This window comes from Pteropus alecto, unplaced genomic scaffold (genome assembly GCF_000325575.1).
Source record: "Pteropus alecto unplaced genomic scaffold, ASM32557v1 scaffold38, whole genome shotgun sequence".
Classification (NCBI taxonomy): domain Eukaryota; kingdom Metazoa; phylum Chordata; class Mammalia; order Chiroptera; family Pteropodidae; genus Pteropus; species Pteropus alecto.
In genome coordinates this window covers 3,873,493-3,895,487 of record NW_006442512.1, presented here as the reverse complement: position 1 = coordinate 3,895,487, position 21,995 = coordinate 3,873,493, and the positions used below count along the sequence as shown (strand labels likewise).

Sequence of the window (21,995 nt, the reverse complement as noted above, 5' to 3'; positions counted from 1 at the left end):
AACCCATCCATTTTTCATTTAAAGATTCACTCAAACAAGCACATATTATTGAATCTACTTGGGACCTAATAAAAAAATAAATAAAAACCTGTAAAACATAGTTCAAAACTTATGCTATGACATATCATTTGCATATTCTAATACGAAGACTACAATATCTATATTGAAATACAAGATTTAAAATGCTTATCATGACTATAACTCAAAAATTTATGTGTTTATTTAAAAACAAAAAAGAAACAGGTATAATTGATACATTCTATTAAACTTTAAATATCCAAAAAAAATTCACGTGTATGTGTGTGGAAAGGTGGTGGGGGTGAAGGAGTGGCAAGGGAAAAACATATATGCATTTAGGTACTCACTTGCTCCAATTTAAAGATATGCTGATTAAAGTAGTGTTGTAAACGTTCATTAGCAAAATTAATACAGAACTGTTCAAAGCTGTTATTTTCATAATCTTCAAACCCAAAAATATCAAGAACACCAATGGACAAAGTCTGTAAAACAGAAAAAAATATATGGTTAAATATTATGCTCAATTTTATTTCATGAATAATATTCACAATATAAGAAACAAAATGATCAAAATGCTACAGCAGTGGAGAGGAAGTTTTGGGGGACCAGTGTTGAACCAAAATATACCACAAATAAAAAGCATTTTAGTTCTCTTTATCTTCATCTTTTACTTTTTATCCTAATTATTTTTTAAAATCCAAAAGTTTAACACATATAATACATTCATTTCAGAAATGTACAAAGCAGGGTTAGTGACCTGTTATCTCAATCTTAGAAATCCTTAAACTCCAAGAGACAAGGAATGTAAATAACAGGCCATGGGGAAGTCAAAAGGTTACTTAAGTAAAACTAGGTTACTCCTGCCTATGGGTTTTTTAAAACTTTTATCAAAAAATTGTACAAGATTTGTAATGTTAAATAGTTCTAAAAGGATTATAACAAAAAACAACAATCCTTTCTTCATCCTCAATTTCTGCTCCCTAAAATCACTGACACTCAAATCTTTTAGCTGTTTGGTATGGAATAGTATAGTATTAATATAGTATTAGTATTAGTATAGTATTTTAAATGTTTATTAGTATTAGCATAGTATAGTATAATACAGGATAGTATAGTATAATATAGTATTTAAATGCTTATTCTATTTCTTGAAATTTTACTTCTAGAAATTATCTTCTAACTTCTTACTATGAATGATACCACATTCTAATATATCCGAATCAACATTCTTCTCACCATCCCACTTCATTACTGAAATACAGTTGTATGACAATTTTGGTTAACTGAAAACAACTTTTCTCCACTGATGCTAAAAGAGATACTGAGAAAACTGATATAATGAATGATAAATAATACTAAGAGTTTTTTATAGTCTCTATTAAGAGTATTTTGTTTAAATATGCTGACTAAATTCTAAGCCCTTATGAAAAACAGTGAAAATAATGACCTTCAAAAATAAGTTAATTTGATAAATTAGATTAAATTAAAATTAATATTCTAATTGTGGACTACACAAAGCATGAAAAGTTCCTGTAAGAGCAATTTTACATTAAAGATAATTAAGTAATAAAGATGACATTTCTAATAAGCCTGACAAGGTAGACTATTCTATAAAAGTTGTTGTGAAATAAAAATGAATTTGAAATGATTAAACTTAAAGATCTAAAATCTGCCATATTAAAAATAAATTACAATTGGAAAAAAGGCCTAAACATGTAAAGTTACATTGTAAAAGTACGAGAATAAATATTTTATAATCTTGGGCTGGAAGAGGGCTTTCTATGTAAGAAAAATTAATAAATAAAACCCAGGACAATAAAGGAAAAGAATGACAGAATTAAGTACACAAAAATTTAAAACATATAAGCTCCAAAACAAAACATACACAAATCTTTTAAGTCAAGAGGAAATATTTACAATATATATCAAACTATGTCTTCACAATGTCTATGACTCCTAAAAAGGAATAAGGAAAAGACAAAATGAACAACATAAAAAAAGCAAAAATATATAAAGAAATAGAGAAAAGATGAGAGGATACTAAACTTTAATCTATCATTGAAAACACTGATAATAAAATAGGATAGTCCTTAACAGATTAGTAGGTGAAAATACTGATAATATCCAATGTGAATAAAGGTGTAGGAAAAGAAGCACTTTCATATACTGCTAGTGGAAGTGTAGTCATTTTTTGAAAAGCAATTTAGCAGTAGCTACCAAAAATTTTAAACATATATATCCTTAAATCCAGCAATTCGTTTTAAGAATTTTGTCCCAGAGAAATGTGTACAGAGAATATTTGTTACATTATCATTTATAACAATAAAACAAACATAATACATTTTAATGGGAGAATTTATGGTATACATTCATACTATACAATATTACAATATTACAAAGTTGTTAAAAATAATGAGGTCTAGATATAATTCAATACAAGTTGTAAAAACAATATAGACAGTATAGATGAAAAAAGGTGTTCTATGGAAAATAACCTCAGAGGGTGATCTTGATTATAAATTCCTAACTGGGCAGGTCATGGTGGGCAGTCATACCCAGGTATGTAACTTCCTTAGCGAAAGGTTGTAAACCAGCCCCGACCTTGTTTTTGTGGATCTAAGTTACCATACCTTTGAAATACTAGAAGTAATACCCCTAAAGGGGATACTAACACTCAAGAGAGCAAATAATCTTGTTAACTATCCAGTAATCCCACCCCCAGTTGCTTCTTCCTATTTTCCTGTAATCTTCCTTAGTTCCCTCCTTAATTTCAAATGCATAAAAGAAACTGCAAAACTTATTCTCCAGAGCATTTGAGACCTTGCTCCCCAGCATATGTTGTTGGTTCGGTTCAAATTAACTCTTATAAAAATTCTCTGCTAGTTTGGATGTTTCTTACATTGACAATACTATGATTACATTTTTAAGTTAAAAGCAACTCTGTATATGTACATATATAGGAATCCAAGTACATAAGAAAAAAAGTCTGAAAAGACACACAGAATACAGTTCCTGTGAATAAAGTAATAAAAAGAGAAATAAGGAGGGAAATAGCAGAGAATATGGATAAAAGATGACCCATACTTAGGACTTTTATATAATTCTGTCTCTCTAAATTTCATGTGAAACCATATTATTGAAAGAGTTTTCTGAGAAAAACATATAATCGATGTATGTCTACCTTGGTATTTTGCTCCAAATCTTTACTATTCAGAAGTGCATGATTAATTCGAAAAACTATCCAATCAAATAGGGCACTATATAAAGACTTAGCCATGGAGTTCCTCACTGTCACAGCCTGGAAAAAAAAAAAACAAAAAAAAAGGTTAGGAGTACACATGAAATTGAAAAGATCTGACTAAGATACTATAACAAAGTATGTTTTGCTCCCATTCAAGAAAGCAAGCTTACTAACATGAATAAGAAATTAATTTCTTAATATAAATAGGCTATAATTGAAGTTTTCTATATATACTCATTAATTTAGTCCAACTCATAGAATCTAGGCTAAAACTGTCTTAAAAGATAAGAGAAAATGCAGATCACTCAGTTCAAAATAGTTTTACTTAAAATTATGGTATATATTTCACTTGGTAAAGAGGGTATAACAGGAAATTTGCAAACAAATTAACCTTGCCAGCTCAGGTGGGGAAGAGTATTCCAGGCAGAGCAACAAATATGTTAGCAAAAAGCCATCAGTTATCTGTGGAATCCTGGTCAAACTCTTAAAAACATAAATCATAATACCACCACAATTATATTCCTAATTATCTTCAGCTTGTCATCATCCACAGTAACTTCTAGAATTCTCCATACCTAGAGTAACAATTCCTTCGTTATGGAGTTATGCAATTTATTTGTTCTCTCATATCAAGCTTTCCCCAGTTTATAGAAATTCTCTGTACTATCTGCTCAAATTTTTTGTAAACCTGAAATTGTTCTAAACCATAGTGTCTGCTAGTTAAAGAAATCTCAACATGTAAAAAATACAACATATAAGGCGGGGGGCGTATATCATAGAAAATTGAGTCCTAGAACTTAGAAGAATACAAATCCTAATAATTTATATATTTATCATCTAGGAACTTATTTTAAAGCTTGTATATTCGGGTACATATTTATATCTTGGTTCTGAAGTTTGGAGGAAATAGACAGTAATGATTAACAGGTAGACTATCTTTCAGTCCCAGTTTCTCTACTTACTCTAGCTGTGTGACCTTAGTCAAGTTACTTAAACTCGGGCTGCAGCTTACACATTTGCAAAATGAAGATAATACTACAAGCTAGATGATGAGTGAATTTCATTAGAAATTCACTAGATGATGATTGAATTTCTGATTTCAGTGGGGAAAAATAATGAAAGCTTCAAGTTTCTAGACAAAAAAATTACTACCTAAATCATTACCAATGAGAAGACAGGTATCAAATCCTCCATCAACACTAGCAACTTAAAAATGATTGGAAAATGTTTACAAGTTCTGAGAAAAAAATGAATGTGGCCCTAGAATTCTACACTTAGGCAAATTACCAACAAAGTGTCTTTAAAATATCAACAAAATCATAGTACAATATATAGAATTACCATTCTATTTTTCTCTAGAGGGGAAAAAAGAATGAAGATAATGTGATCAAATTCAGCAAAAGTAAAATATTTTAAAACTAAACAAACAAGCAAAAGACACACATTAAAAAAATAAGAAAACATATTAGTTATCACAATAAATATAAATGAATTAAATTTTCAGTTAAAAGACAAACCTTCATATGAAATTAAAAACTAAAACCCATCTATTTATGGTTAATAGTACCTACTATTTTCATCAAATATTAGTCAATTAGAATCTCGATTTACCAAAATATACCAAAACTTATTTACACCCCATAACTCCCGATATACTTTCCGCCTCTTCTCTCTGAAATACAGTCCTGCCTGTCACAGCTTAATCTCAAAAAGCCCAAATACCAATTAATATTTTTCCACCCAAACAAGATCTCCTTTAGTGTTTTCTAGTGAACCAGAAAATTAGGATTCATCTTTGACATAACTTCTACCTCCTTGTTTCCCATTAAGCAAATCATTGCTAGATTTTGATTTTACTTTCTGAATTTCTTTTTAAATATATTCATTTCTCCCTATCAGTATGTCACCATTCTAGACAAAGCAGCAAACATCTTTCTCCTCTGGAGTACTACTATAGCCTCCAAATTCATCTTTGCACATTCAATCTTACCCTCTGTGTTAGAGTCCTAACGTGGTTGCCAAGATTCCCATCTCCTAGTATATATGGACTATGTAACATGTACAGACCTTAATTGTGGGCAGGACTATAAATATGATGGATTTCACTCTCCTGACTTATGTTATATGACAAAGGTGAAGAGATTTTAAAGATATAACTGTGGCCCAAAATCAGCTGATTTTTTAGTTAATAAAAGGGTATTATCCTGGGTAGAACTGACTTAATCGAAGAAATCTCTTAAAAGGGCCGGATCCTTTTCATCATCCTCCTGCAGCCTTGTAGAAGCAAACTGCCATGTGGACAGGACCACATAGCAAGAAACAGCAAGTAGACTTTGGCTACTAAGATAAGTCCTAACAGCCAACAAGAAATTAGGGGTCTCAGTCTTGTAACTTCAAGGAACTGAACAACCTATGAACCTAGACGAAGATGTTCTATCTCAGATGAGATCATAGCCTTGATGGACATCTTAACTTCAACCTGGTGAAACCCTGGGTAGAGGACCCAGCTAACCTGTGCCCAGACTGATGAGCCATGAAAACTGTAATAAATAATAAATCGGTGTTGTTCTAAGTAGCTAAGTCTGTTATACAACTATAGAAAACTAATACACTCTCCTCCAAATAATTCTTCCTACTATTGCCAGAGTGTTCCTTTAAAAATAAACCTAAGACACCTTTTTTGCTTAAGACATTTTAAGAGCTTTCCATTGCGCTTCAGATAAAATACTAAAATGAGAATTGTTGCTCATTTGACACCTAATGCTTAACACATGTCTGGGCATAAAAAGAGTTTTTAAATATTTACTAAACAAATAAGTACACTAAACAAATCTACACAAAATAAAGCAGAGGCTATAAAAATAATACCAGAAAGTTAAATTTAAAGTTAAAATATAAATAAACATAAAGAAATGTTTCATAATGAAAAAAGTTGTAAAAGAAAATATAAAAGCAGTGAATCTTTATGCAAAAGAAGGGCAAAACTCTTTAAAGTTTTGGCTTTTTCTGTTATTTAAAAAGGAACTCTCAAAGTTAGAGATTATAAAATATGACGTGAGATACCTAACATAATGAAGAAATGCAGACTTGTAGGTACAGTTAGGACCCAAAAGGTAGGATAAATGGATCAATGTCAGCCCAAAAAGCATTCTCTACAGTTCAATCACTACTTCTCCACCTTTGTGTCTTCTAATCTCATATTGCTGTCCTATTTTTATAATAATTGTCAGTTTGATTTCTTAACACTTTCATAATTTTATACTATTAGTCGACTTTTCAATAACATTCCTACTCCTATACACCTGAGTAGTATAATAATAATAATGGTTCACTATAGTAATAAATCTCACCTGGAAGCCTCGCTATACCGATGATACTTAAAGCCATGGGACTGGGTGAAATAATCTAGATAAAGAATACAGAGAGAAAAAGACAAAGACGGTGTCCTAGGGCATCCCACCTTTCAAAGGTCAAGAAGAAAGAAAAAGCAAACAAAAAGAACTGGAAAGGAGGTGGCCAGCAATGAAAGAGTAAGCCAGGAGAGTATGATGTGCCAAAAGATAAGAAACTGCCTCAAGGAGGAATAATCAATTAGGTCAAATACTGCCATTTATAATTCTACCTACCATCTATTCACCCCATGTTAATAATATGAAACTTAAGAATGGTGAACAGATTAAGACCTTGGAGAAAAATTTAGCCCACTGCTTAAAATTACATTCAACTTTAAGTCTCCAAGTTGATGGAAAGTTCATAATCAAATTTCAAGGGCCCAGAAAATACTTCAAGCAACACTCTTTGTTGTTATTTTCATTGTGTTACAAGAAAAAACGCAAACCCAAACTTTAAAAATGTTCAGAGTACTTTGATTTCAAAGAAAATCTATTCATACCTCTGCCAGCTTGTATGGTAAAATAAGCTTTTCTCCCACTGTCATAGTCTTCCTTGTTACTAATGCTTCACACAGCATCTCTTCTTTAACCTGTACAGCAGAAAAGTACATTCAATATGTAATATTTACGACAATGGGTTGAATTATTTATTGAAAAGCTATACAGAGAAAAAAATTAATGAGATTAGCAAAGATACAATAGAGGAAAACAAAATAAAGCAGAGGCTATAAAGCAGAGGGTTTTATTTAAGTTTAAGTTTTCTGATCATAATGGAGAAACACATTTCATTGTGCAGAATATGAAAAATACAGACTGGTACAAAAAAAACATTTTAAGACAATCAATGATAATCCCACAACCTGGAGAAATGGACTAAAAAGTGACAACACTTCTTGAATTCCAGGAACATTACAATGAGTACTAATTTATGTTTCATATGTTCATTTTTATTTATAGATGCTATAGACTTTAAGATATAGTTGATGCTACCTTTGTTCTTACTCTCTAGAGGACAATACTATCATAAATTTGATATATATCATTTCAGTTCACGTATTAATACATGTTAGATGTATTAATAAACACTATATTATACTGTTTAGTCCATTTAAGTCTTATCTGTATATAGTATCATAAGCCCATGTGTTTTAGATTTAATTATGTTGAAAATTTAGATCAAGCTTATTAATTATAACTGCTATTTAGCAGTATATAAATTACCACTGTGTATAATTCATTCTCCTGCTTGTAGGCATTTACAATTTTGCACTATTAGAAAATAAACTGAAGTGAATATTCCTCCATATGAGTTCAAGAGTTTCTCTTAAGTACATACCTAAAAGTGGAATTACCAGCTTATAGTGCACATTTTCAGCTTTACAGGATATTGCCAAGCTCCTGTACAGTTTTTACCAATTTGCTCTCTCGGTAGCAGCACTGAGTTCTTATTTCTTCAAACCTTGACTATACTTAGTATTATCAGACTTGGTTTTTGCCATACTGATGAGCATAAAATGGTAAAACGGGCTTTTTATAAAAGCATCCATACATTATAATAAAGATAGAATTTTCATAAAATTTCATGTAGACAATATGATATAAGGTATTTCAAGCAAAAAATATTACCCTGACAAGGAAAAACTGAGTTATGAAACAATGGAGTGAGATAATACCCTGACACCAGCATTTCATGACAGATCAACCATTTTTTTTAAGTATGATTATATCATAGAGAAAATATACCTTCTTTTAGAGCATCCAGTGCTCAATCCTCAAATTCCAAAAAACAAAAACAACTTGAGGCACATTACCTTCACAAAATGCAGTAAAACTAAGAATGAACAGCCAAAGACTAAATATAAAATCTTAACTTTTCACATTTATTTAAAACATTTTGAGGGAAAAAAATTAATTAATATCAGATTTCACAAAAACAATAAAACTAAGAAAACACGTATGTGATAAAACCACTGTTATGTTGTGGGGTATATCTCTACATTTAAGCAACTATTATTAAAAGTGAGCATTTAAAAATTTTTTTAAAGGAACAAACAAATGTAAACTGGCAACAAGAAGCAAAGGTTATTTTCATACACTTGTATAAATTACTACATCCACTGTGGAGAGTCATTCATCAATATCAGTAGAGCTCAATATGTAGATATACCATAACCCAAAAATTCTATTCCTTGGTCTATCCCCTAGAATAATTCTCGTATGTGTTAACAAGGAGACATGTAAAAGAATGGCTATCATAGTACTATTTATACATGGAAAATTACAAACAACCTCAATCTCCACTAAAACAGAAAAATTATGTTTTTTTCATATAATAGAATTTTAGACAACAGATAAAAAGAAGAACCTAGAATATATAAATCAGCATTGAAAAATCTCGAAAACATCATATGGAATGAAAAAGTCAAGTTTTAGAACACTGTAACATTTATATAAAGTCTGAAAACATGCAGAACAAAACTATATGTTATTAATGAAAACCTCTATTCTGAAAATATAAAAAACATATAAACAATGGGAATGATAAATATAAAATTCATATTAGTGTTTACTTTTGGTGAGGGACACAGTAGGTTTCAATTGCACACAATATTTTATTACTTGTGTGGGGTTTTAAGTATACGAGTGTTAAATATATTGTTCTCTATATGTATTGTGTGCTGAAACATTTCATAACAGAGGAATAAAAGAGAAGAAAATATGTTAAAACAGAAATTAATACATAAGTAAAATGGTAGGGCAGAAAAATCTAAAGGCCAATTATCTGCAAGTAAGAAATGAAAGACCAATATCCCCAAATCAAAAAAAAAAAAAAATTAATAAAACAAACAGAAAGCTAACGCCATAGAGAAAAAGTTTCAAACATTAAAAGAATATTTCGAAAGAACACAAAAATATAAATTTTAAACATTTAATCAACACATGATTTTCTAGAAAAACACAAATTATTAACATCAACTAAAGCCAGATTTAAAATCCTAAAAAATTAGTTAACACAAAACAAACCAAAGGACATCAGATATGGCTGGTCACTGGGCTGATATCTCTCAAATATTTATGGAATATAATATTCTCTGCTGACTCTTCTTCTAAATACAATTTTTAAAAATTGTAAAAGGATGAAAAACTAACCAACTCATTTTAAAAAACTGGCTTAATGCTGGCACTAAAATCTAATAATGACCAGACACAGATCTACACACATATGCACAAGCACACGAAACACAATTAATCTTGCTTCCACTTGTTAAACATCCTAAAGAAAATATTACTGAAATAGTGATATCTTAATAAGCTACTTCTATAATCTTCCAAATATTCTTAATTGTATGTATATGACTTTTAAAATTAAAAATTTACTTTATTAATACAAGATAATCGGCAATAGACTCAATACCCAATCTATAATGCTTCTTATAATCACCTAATTGAGAAACTAATATATTAAAAAAACATTCTTTATACTGTTTCAATAGATATTAAAATACACTCAAAACATAAATCTGCTAAAAACTGAACACTTTTTGGTAATAGCTCTAATATCTCACAACAAAAACATGGTCCACAATTACCCACAAAAAAATACTGGAATTTGTTCTCTTTTCAATAGTTTCACAATTATCTATCCCAAATAGAATTTAGTAAACAGAAGACTTAAAATATTCACTTTTGCCAGAGATAACTACAAAAAGCAATTGCAAAAGTAAATAAAATTAATCCATTATTTTTAAAACATTTGTTCTTAAAATCTAAATTTTTATCATTGAACTGAATCACAAGAGTAAGGAAGGGAACTATATTAAATCTTAACTGAAGAGTTTACCAGTTACTGTGCCTATCTTTAAATTTTATCTCAACAAAGGTATTAATATCTATTAATATCAACTGTAACCAATTAGAGGAGATCATTTTTAAAAACAATTGCTAACAACTAACTACAAGTAGGATACCATGGTAGGTCATGTCATATCTTCTCTAGCTCCTCAACTTTGAAGGTATCTTCTTTCTACTTATTACTAAACCTTTATTCCTAGAAACAGTCCAAACTATATATAATAAGAAAGAATTTTAAAAGCTTGGGTTCTAAAGTAAGATTTACTATCAAATCACATTTGCTGTTAGTCTAACTTTGACACTGGTGTGCCCAATTTCTCAGGATTGGATTTCTCCTTTTTTACCAACACCTGAGTTCCTCTTTGACTTGCCTGAATTGCTCTTACTAAGTCTCTCACTAAAGAAGGAATACTCCACTAGAATCAGAAGACTTGATACTTACCAAATGCCTGAACTTATAAGGAAGACCACTAGCCGCAATACCCTATATTACCACAGATGAGCACTATTTTAATAGAAAAAAGTCTACCCGTAACAGCAAAAAACTGAAAACAACCAAGATGCCGTTTAATAGGTGAATGGATAAACAAATTGTGGTATATCCATACAATGGGATATTACCCAGCAATGAAGAGAAATGAGCTATCAAGCCACAAAAAGATATGGATGAATTTTAAATGCATATTGCTAAATGAAACTAGTCCATCTGAAAAGGCTACATTCTGTATGATTCTAATTATGTTACTTTCTGGAAAAGGAAAATCTACAGCTAGTAAAAAGATGAGTGGTTGCCAGATGTTTACAGGGAGGGATTGAATAGGTGAAGGGAATTTTTAGGGCTGTGAACTATTTTGTATGATACTGTAACATGACATTATGCCTTTCTCAGAATCCATACAGCACATAGAGTGAATGTTAATGTATACAAAGTTTCAGAAAATTATTAAAGATGTTGGGAGATCCTAGGAAAAAATGCAGACCATGAGGAGAGAATCTAATTGTATGACAAATATATGTAACAACCTCAGAGAAGAGAGTGAGAGGAAAAGGTATTGACCTAATTCTGAAAGTGAAGGAAGACTGCAAAACTAAAAGCAAAAGAAACTACACATAAGCACTGTACTTTAGTTAATAAAATCACTTCCCACAAGGGTATGGATTAATAATTCTAATACTGCTATACATGTATACGAGAATTAATTAAGTAGATGAATGAAAGCTGATGAGACACAGCTTCCTAATTCTTAGAGTGGGAGTTTACAGATAAGTAAGGGGAGAAGGCTAGAATGATACATGTGACAACTGATTAGTTAGAAACATCACCATGATGACCTCATATCTTTATATATATAGATGGTTACACAAAAATATGTAACCATCTATATATATAAAGATATGAGGTCATCATGAATATGAAGTTATATGAATATACACAGGTTAGTATACACACATGTATTACCTTACTCTGTCAGAGGAGAGAGCCTATAAAAAATGATACCCCTTTTAAGATAAATCAGGCAAGATGAGAAGTCGGCTGGGAAAATATGAGAAATCATCACTCCAGAAAGAAAGAATAAGGTAATAAAGACCTTAATAAGGAAAGAAGCATGGTAGAAAATGATAACCTTAGATTCCTATTTAGCCATGAAAAGAAAAAAAATTAGTATGCTTTTCTCCCCACCCATCCACATACTCCATCTTCAAATAAAATAATCTAAACAAAATTTCAGTCTAAAGTGAAATATTCATCCTATTCAACAAACTGAAGGATTATATATGTCTGGGGCAAAGCAAGGCAGGAAAGAAAACCTAAATCTTCTACTAATTGTGGCATATTCAATAGCAAAAATTCCATCTCTTGAAGAAATACTATTAATAAAAAGCATTAACCCATTTATCCCTACAAAATAGTTACAGAAAATAAAAACTGAGGCATTATCCCTTACAAATGAGAATGTAATCACTTACTTCTAATAATTCTGAGACAACAGACAGAACTTCAGGATTACAGATATCTATGGAGTCATCCCGGTATGTCTTCTTTTTATAACAGATATTGCCCAAATGTAGTATTGCTGAGAGAAGAGAGAAAATCCTGCGAAAACAGAACCACAAATTACAGCTTGCTTGTGTGCATTCTCTAAGCCTACTTCCTACATCCTAAAAATTCTCATCAAACAAAGTAACCAGTACAAATATGAAGTATTTAGTCTTCAGAAAATAAGAAACATGGGAATAATAATTATAATTAAAATTTATTGTTTACTATGTCAGGCAATGTGAAAAGTGCTTTACACAACTTTAATTTCAGTACTATACCACTAATCAGATATAGTTATTTGAAGGGGACGTCTTGCTGTTGTCTAAATCTTGTATCACTTGTCAGATAAAGTTGTCTGAAAGGGACTTCTTGCTATTGTCTGAATCTGCTGTACTGTTTCAAAAGTCCATGCCTTTCTAAATGTTTTTCATTCTAAATGGAATGCCCTTTCCTTACACTATTTCAGATCTACTGAATCAGAATCTTTAGGGGAAAGGCCTTGTAATCTCTTTTAACAAAGTAGCCTAAATGTTTTTTAAAACAGTCTGAGGTCATTGGGGTATATTATCTAATATCAGGCCCCTACTGTGAAACATCTACATCTAGACCCTCTTGCAGTCAACAACTAATCCCTCCACTTGTGCTCTCTATCCCATGAATTCCAGTTTACTCTGGAACATTATTATACCTTTTTCCTATCTCTTGCCTGAACCTACAAGAACTTTCTATCAAAATAATCTCATGTTTGCTTCTCTCTTACTTTAAAAAACCCATCCTAGATCTCATACCTTCTCCTTTCCTTCACAAACAAGCTTATTGAAAAGTTAACTTATACTCCTTGTTGTCACTATGTCATACTCTACTTACTGTCACATTCTGGCATCTGCCCCTGACTAAAATGTCTCATAGAGGTTACACCAAGGACCTCCATGTAACTATGAACAGTGTATTATGTCCTTAATTTACCTGACATCTCAAAAGCATTTAACATAACTGAACACCTCATCTAAAAGCCATTTCTAGAAATCTATATATACATGTATCTTTGTGCCTGTCCAGTTATTTCTTTAGGATAAATCTGTTCCACTTATGAAATTTTAACTATGTGTTTTCCTAAAATTAGGAAATATTCTAAATAAAACAAAGATATTGCTTTAGGGATCTAATAGCTATACTTTCAGGAGTCCTGAATCAACATCTAATTTATAGGTCTAATTTCTCAAATAATTAAAAATTTTTTAAAGTTTGAATCATTAATATGACTCAAACAAAATACAAATTAACTATAAAGAAATAAAAGTATTCTGAATTAAATTAGAGAGGAAACTCAGTATCAACTAAAACATTATAAAAACCAATGGAAGCCAAAAGACATAAAAACAAATTCCTGAGCCTTTTTTAAAAAACTACTTTAGTGGTAGTTTATATTGTTGTTTATTAAATTGTTCAGAATTTGGGGTTCAAAAATCAAAACATTAATGTCTTCTCAAACACAAATATATGATGCATAGTCTCCAGCAATAATATCATATAAGCAATCAATATACTGTAATTCAATATTAAAAGATTAATAAATATGAATACGAATCTCTATTCTCAAAAAGCTTATAATCTTGCATTAGGAGATAAAATTAAATAACTATACTATAGGGCAAGATATCTTAAAATACAGACAATGCACAGTTAAAGAAAATTTCATTAAAAAAGTAGTACTCTAAAGAAAACAGGTTTCAATTCACATGAACTTTAGACTGCCTACAAGGTTGTATTTAGAGGAATTCTGGGGTAGATCTGACTGCAAAAGAAAAGAACATTGTGATTTATTAGCAGAGTCAATCATGGCCACAGGAGATGGGACCAACAATACATATTATATACCCTACCCAAAAAATTCAAAGTATTTAAATGAGCAAAAAAGAGATGAAGATATTTCCTTCACGGAATGGAGAAAATAGTGAATATTCAGAATATAACATAATATTTTATAAAACACCATTAGTCTAGTTAAAATGCAAAACTTGTGTTAAGGAATATCTAAAGATAATAATCTGAGTGATAGGGAAGGGTCAAATTGAATGCCAGCCTATGAGAAACATAGTATTTCCTGTGGTTTCCAATATAAGATGGATACTATCATATCAGAAAGTGTAAAAGACACTCCTTGGTGTGTGAAAAGTAAATACTGTATTTCCAACCTATGTTATCTACCTTATGTTATCTTTAAAAAATTAAATTGAGATTATTATTTGATATATAGATTGACGCTTCAGTTCACATGTCAATCAGTCAGGTGTCACATGAGGTAAATGTGGTAGCCTGAGGGAAGAATGTAAGTAATATAGTCTGGAAGACTTCAGAGGGTACTCTCATTTATTTAGTAACTTTAAAGTGAAGTGAAGTTTATGTCACCAATTAAATGAGTTTGCATATTTACATATTATATTATTTAGTTTTAACTAATCTTTCATAAAGAAATTCTGACAAATAGTCTGCTAATTGAAGATGCATTCCAATAAAGTAATTATAAGCAAAAAAGAAATGACAGAACTGATATTTTTCTACTCCTACTATGAGATTAAAAGTTGACAATATAATCCTATCTGACATATTTATTAACACTAATTCCCTTCTCCAAAAAATATTTATAAGTTATTATTTTTTTCTGGTGAGGGTCAAGGTTATTTGTGTCTTTAATTTTAAAGTGTTTTATTTTAAATATAATTTACTTCATCTTTAACTCAACTTTTTTATGTTTCTATTTTGTTTATATTTAGTACAATGAATAAAATGTTTAGTACAACAGTACAGACATAAATTTACAGAGGAAATACACAGAAAATTATGTTTTACTAATAGGTATGTATACCTTAATAAGATCAGAAATAAATGATACAGAAAACAAGAAACTATAAAAATAGTGTTATGAAGCACCAGTTATTTTGTTTGTCTGTTTGTTTAACGCCCACAGCAAGTACTAACCAGGCCCAACCTTGCTTAGCTTCCGAGGTCAAACGAGATTGGGCACACTCAGGGTGTCATGGCCATAGACTAAAGCACCAGTTTTTAAGTTAGGTCCATGGAGAGGCTTCAAGGGGCACCATAAACTCTTAAAATATATTCTAATATAATGTAATACTTTTTTTTACTAGTTTCAAGTATACAGTACATCAGTCAGACATTTATATAGTTTATGAGACACTCCCCCTACTACTCCATCTTCCCTCTGGCTCTACATACAGCCATTACCTTACTGCTGTCCGTATTTCCTATGCCATGCTCCCCATTCCCGTGACCCTCTATCAACTACTATTTTGTAGTTCTTTGCGGGAAGAAGATCTTCAACTTCCAAAACTGATTTTCAAAGAATATAAAACAAAAAAAAGCAATTCATAAACAGTCTTTTAGAAAAATTAACTTTCTAAGATGGAAGAGGTACTAGATCAGGGATACAATAAAACTACTTTGAAGGACCAAGGAAAAGGCATTTTTGAAACACACATTATAATTTGCTCTCTACTGAGGGTATAAGACGACAATAAATAAACTCACTGTCTTCGGGTCTTGGGAAGAAATCCTACCATTTCCATTGCCAGTTGTAAGCGTTCGAAGTCATGCTTCAAATCTTCCCCCTCCACTGTGAAGTAATCCTGCTTATTTAAGAAAAAAGGGAGGGAATCAAGATTACCTACTGAAAACTAACATAAGCCACTCAGAATAAATACAGTAATTTTAGAAAAGTATACTGATGTATAAAAATTAGAGGTGGTAAAATATTTAGATAAAGTCAAATTCATTAAACCTTTTATCTTACTACAGGTATGCAAACTAAACAGATACCTATTAAATACCAGTAAGTTACCTTTTTTTCTCCCTTTCATAATCACCAAGGCAAGATCTCAAAAGTAACTACCAATTTTGATTTTGAGTGGTTCTGAAGTGATTTGGAGACCCAGAGCATTTAAGAGGGCTCAATTGCACAAACAAGTGTTATTTATTCAACTAATATTTAATAAATGCCTATGCATATGCAAGTCACTGAACTAGATCCTGGGACATAAAAATAAATTTTAGAAGAAATTTAGTTGAGAAGTAGAGCCTAGATGTATATGATAAACATGTTTACATTATATCGATATTAGATATAAATAGGTCCTAAGAAAATAATATAAATATGGTAATCAATCAGCAAAAGAAAGAAGTATATGTGAAAGCATGAAAACCTGCAAAGAACACACATCAAATGAGTCGATAAAAATAGTTGTGAACTACCAGATTAAAAAAATATTTCTTTTTTAGAATAATCCTTCTACTTCAGTTCCCAAAAAAGTCAAAACATTAACACTGCACAAATAAGTCTTTAAATCCCTTAGTATATGTTCTCACAGTCCATTACACTTACATTTCCAAAAACCTCCTCACACATATTTACTTTTGTAATGCCTATCCTCCTATGGAATGTTGTATCAAGTCCTCAATAAATGTATGAACCGTTATCTGTTGTAGTCACCGTAGACCTCCAAGTCAGTGCCAAGCAGAAAGTGGGCAATTATAGAAGTAAATATATAATCACTGAATTACTGAATAAGTACTGAATGGAATGAAACATTCCTTCTTGAGAAATATAGTGCTCATTAATTTTTTAAGAAGTATTTATCAAGCATCGACCATGGACAACCTGCTTCAGAAACCATAAGAATGAGTTAGTAAATATATCTAGATAGTTTGAAGTTAAATATTACAGTTTAGAGTGCTCTTTAAAATATATTTATTATCTATATGGAAAAGTACACGTTTATTTTAAAATTTTAATTCACTTTGAGATTTCTTTGTGAGAACCCATGCATTTAATTTTCTGCCTATAAAATGTTTGGTAAGCAATTTTAGGACACACTTCCACAGACATGACAATGTCCTACTCACTAAAAAATTTTAACACATTTTTTAATCTATTGTAAAGTTTTAAAAAATGCTCTTGGCTTCTCTTCCCCCCAAACCACAAATAGCTCATTTATTTTATAATTTAGTAAACATTTTTCTATAACAAGTAAGTGTGGGGGGCAGCTATGCTTCCACTTGTGTAAACTCAATGATATAGCAATGATTCTTATAACTGACAGTGTTCTTATCGGCTCTCAAAATGAATATAACAATGTATATACAATACTGAGAAAGTAAACTGAAAACACCAAAATATAAATACATTTATATTTGCTGTTATCCATAATCGACTGTTCTTCAGAAATACTTCAGAAAAGTCTCCTCGGTGAACACCAAAATCACAATTATAAATTTTAAAATGTGTACTTAACTGTTTCACTGATAATAAGGGTATTAGGAAAGCTAAGGATGGATTAATCTATCAAACCAGAAATATCCTTACCTTAATTTGGGTTCCTACGGAAGTGAAACATGGATCTAGACTCAGTACAATTAGCAGGGGGATGGGGAAAGTAAAATAGAGAAGGCAATGTAGCCTAAACAGGGTCCAATTTTAAAGTAGTTACTACAGCAGGTAACTGGAGTTTAATCTCAAAGTAATCTCTGGGAGACAATATAAAACACACAAAAGTTGAGAGAGCTGAAGTATTTAGGTACCATCTCCCATTAGTCACTGGTGGAAGACTTCTGGCAAGGGGTGGGCGGGTAGTGAGCCTTTAATTCCTATCTGTAAGAGCACAAAGGCCAGGGTTCTGAGAAAAAGCCTTCAGGCACCAAGATACAAATACTGGCTGTTGGGGGTCATTTAGAGAACAATAAACTGGTAAGGTTCAAAGAATAAAGCAGAGAACTAACTCAAACCAAATTGTTCTTTCACGCTATCTGCCTTTTTCCCCTTTGTATGAAATAATGAGAAGCCTTTCTCATTTAAAAGTGCACAGGATAAGCCTGGCAAGTCATAGGTATTTAATGTGGGTATGAGGGAGAGAAAGTAAAGGGTATAATCAAATTAGACATTTTTTTTTCCACGCTGTCTATAGTTTTTAGAATGATGTTTGGAAAATCATACTTCTTATAACTATCAGTTGATAGTGCAGGACATAAATCAGAATAACTGACTTTGAGAGTTAGTAAAGATACTGGAGATCATTTAAAAATATATACACATATATACGTATGTATGTGTATGTATGTATGCATGTGTATATATACACATATGTGTGTGTGTATATATACATATATATAAATAAATAACATAGCCTGAATGGAATCCCAGTTACACTATTAACTTGCTTCACCACCATGGGGGAAGTCACTTAAATTCTGAGCCACTGTTATTTCTTGCGTGAAAGGTAATCATACTAATTATAACCAGGGATTTTATAATGATCAAATATAATATGGATGTTAAAGTGGTTTTTAAGTGGAAAAATAGATGCAAAAATGTTGTGCAGCATGTAGAGATCTTGTATTCGACTGGCACAGGATGAAGAGTAAAGCCACAAAGACAATATCTGAGAGACTAACTATAAACTTATAAACTGTCAGAGAATGACAGGAGGAGTCTTTACGCTGTAAAATACTTAAAACAGAAAAAAATGGAAACATCATGAATTCAAAGGATCCTGCCCAAGCTGCATCAGGATCTACCTGTACTGTAGCAGGTCTACCCCATGGGAAAACAGCTGCCAGGTATTGTACATGTTTGGATTCCTATAAAGGTAGTAATGACCAGAATATAAACCTGGTCTCAACAAGATAGTAAATTCTAATCCCTCTGCAGCATGGTGGACATGACAGTATCCCAAGACTTACTGTGACAATTCTCATTAAAACTCTGCCTGGTAGTTAGTTGGACCCTAAAATCATTCAAAGCTTGGTTCGGAAAAATAAAAAAATTAAGTTGAAAATAATCTTTTACATTGAAGTTATTCAAAACTAGCTTTGAAGTAAAACTATTTAAATAGATTATTACCATTTAAAGAAGGGAAATTAGCATTTACTAAATATGTTCCACATATGGGAGTCAATATGAGAGTCACTTGACATATATAATCTCACAAAATTCTCAAAAATACAAGGAGATAATTATGGGTATGTATGTATTAATTATATGAACATTTTTAGTGGAAAAAATAGACTCAGAGGTTAAATAATTCACCTAAATGACAGGGGTGGCCAAATTAAAATCTATCCAATTCTAAATCCTCTGCTCTGTCCCAATCAACAGTGGTTACTTGAGCTTATTTAAAAGAATAACCTTTAAAAGGAATTAATTCACCATAAAACAATGGGCAACAGGGTCCCCTATTAAAAGCCATTTTCTCACTATAGTTCCCGTTGGGACAATTTATACGATTCCATAAGATGTATGATAAATAATACAGAAGAAGTGGCAGAACAGTCCTTAATAATCCTCTCTTCCTATAACGCCAGTCACGTAAGTTCTAATAATTCAGAAAGAAACAAAGTTTAGTCTACCCCAAACTTACAGCTAAGAGTAAAGAACAAATCAAAGATCCTCAGACTAACTGCCTGCTCTAATTAATTAACTTGTAAGAAAAAGCAAGAGAAATTAATCAAAGTTCAAACTATAATAGATTTGAAAACACAACAAGCAGGAGGGTAGTGATGAAAAGTGATGTTAACAGTATGGTTACAAAATCTTTCTAAAAGAAAAAGATGGATAATGATGATTCCAATGGTGGCAGCAATGGCGAAAATTTATTGTGCACTCTATCAAGCTGTTTAGATGCACTGTCTAATTTAATACTCACGAAAGTTAGGATAAAGACCATTATTAACCCCTTAGATAGATGATGGAAACAACAGAATTAAGTGACCTGCTCAGGTTCTCAAAACTAGTATGTGGATGAGCCAGTATTCAAGTCAGGTCTGCTTACTTCCAAGCCAAAATTCTTAAGCATTACTTAGACTACCTAAAGAATAGCAGATCAGTTTGCAATATCATTATAACCTCTGTACAGGCAACAAGTCTTATATCAGCCATGAATTTCCAGGTCTCCTACCTACTGTCTAATGAGGCACAGTCACTTGGTGTATTAAGTGAAAGATGGAAGCCTCTTAAGAGTAGCAAAACAACATAAAATTTTTCTACTGAAATTTTTCGGAATCTATAATTTAAATGTCTAAAATTTATTTTTCAAAATGTTAAATCTGAAACTATAAATTATCAAGTTTATTATGAAATGGTAATGCAATTAAACTTTGTCTGAAGGAAAAAATTAATATCCATAATCGCGAATCTTTTTCAACTCTGAAATGGGCTCATTCTGTAATTTAGTGGACTTTGTAATCACATGCAATGAGAATTAAAATCATGGTTATACAAAGCAAGGACTAAGACATGCCATGTTTCCAGAAGGAATAGTTAATAAATTAGTTCATTAGTTCATAAATATATAGAGAGATGAGTGTTTTTATTCAGTCTTTTATACCTGACCTAATTGTAAACTAAAGGGAAGGTAAGTAAAGTTTTGTGCTCTTTTTATGATTATATACTTGTCCTTATAAAATATTACAAATAAAGCTAAATTTACCTACTCATGTTATATTACATCATATATGTCCTTAAATTAGTTAATTTAAAATGTAAAATAATCTTATTTATAGGAATTTCAATTTTCAATTTTTAGAAAATCACATAAAGCCCCTCTTGCTATTAAAAAAGAACCAAAGAAAAACCATACATTCATTATGTAAAAGACTGTTAACTGACACATAAAACAGGAAGGGTGTAACTTTTAAAAATAAAGACTACTACTCGTGTGAGTAATGAAACCACTAAAAATGAATTGAAAAAAATAAAATGTAAACAAAAAATCTGTAGTTCAAAAGGATCTACCATAGATGCTAAAATCAGAAATGCAATCAATTTATTATTAGTCAAAATAAATACTGAATATAGACTAAATGTTGGCAGAAGAAAATTTAAAAATGGAAATTGACTGGTTTTTAATCAACAAACCATACACATACAAAATAAATCAAAGAAATTAAACATTGATTTATCTTCTTTCCTAGATTGTTTTGATGTCAGCTGATTTTCTTTCTAAGTCATCACATAGATGCAAATGAGCAAGGTAAGGGTCCTTTAACAGGAACACAGAGTAGGTATTTGTACTGACCGGCTCAGAGTCATAGCAATAATCATCCCAGCTCTGTCTGAGGGGTTTCTTTGTTATCTGAAAGTAAGGCAGATTAGTTAGGTAGAAGTAATGGTTATTACACTTCTCTAATTATCTCTTAGATAAAGTGTTCAGGTATCACTGCTGCAATCCAAAGAAAGTTATTTTGTATAGCAGCATAAAACAAGAAACAACTAGGTAAACATTCAGATTCTTGGAGTTCATATATTATTATAACTAATCCATACTTGCTATTGTCCTGTGACTAAGATTTTTATTACCCTCTGAGTCCCACATTCTATGAATAGTGATTACATGACAAGAATACGTAAGGTATGGCCAATGACTACAAAAAGATCTGGAAT

At 31.1% G+C, this 21,995-nt stretch overlaps 1 protein-coding gene across 10 annotated transcripts in view; it reads right to left on the bottom strand.

The window, feature by feature from the left end:
* MYO9A (myosin IXA) overlaps window positions 1-21,995 on the bottom strand; it is a 239,386-nt gene that overhangs the window by 155,870 nt on the left and 61,521 nt on the right. For 6 of the 10 annotated variants that reach the window (XM_025040332.1, XM_025040333.1, XM_025040331.1 and 3 more), the window contains exons 6-11: window positions 21,631-21,687; window positions 16,094-16,194; window positions 12,472-12,598; window positions 7,152-7,241; window positions 3,200-3,316; window positions 366-500 (exon numbers count right to left, since the gene is read on the bottom strand). In XM_025040332.1, coding sequence (XP_024896100.1) covers window positions 366-500; window positions 3,200-3,316; window positions 7,152-7,241; window positions 12,472-12,598; window positions 16,094-16,194; window positions 21,631-21,687 — 627 coding nt within the window. The remainder of the gene's footprint in view (window positions 1-365; window positions 501-3,199; window positions 3,317-7,151; window positions 7,242-12,471; window positions 12,599-16,093; window positions 16,195-21,630; window positions 21,688-21,995) is intronic. The other 4 variants (XM_015597695.2, XM_015597697.2, XM_006922665.3 and 1 more) reach the window with 2 other exon arrangements.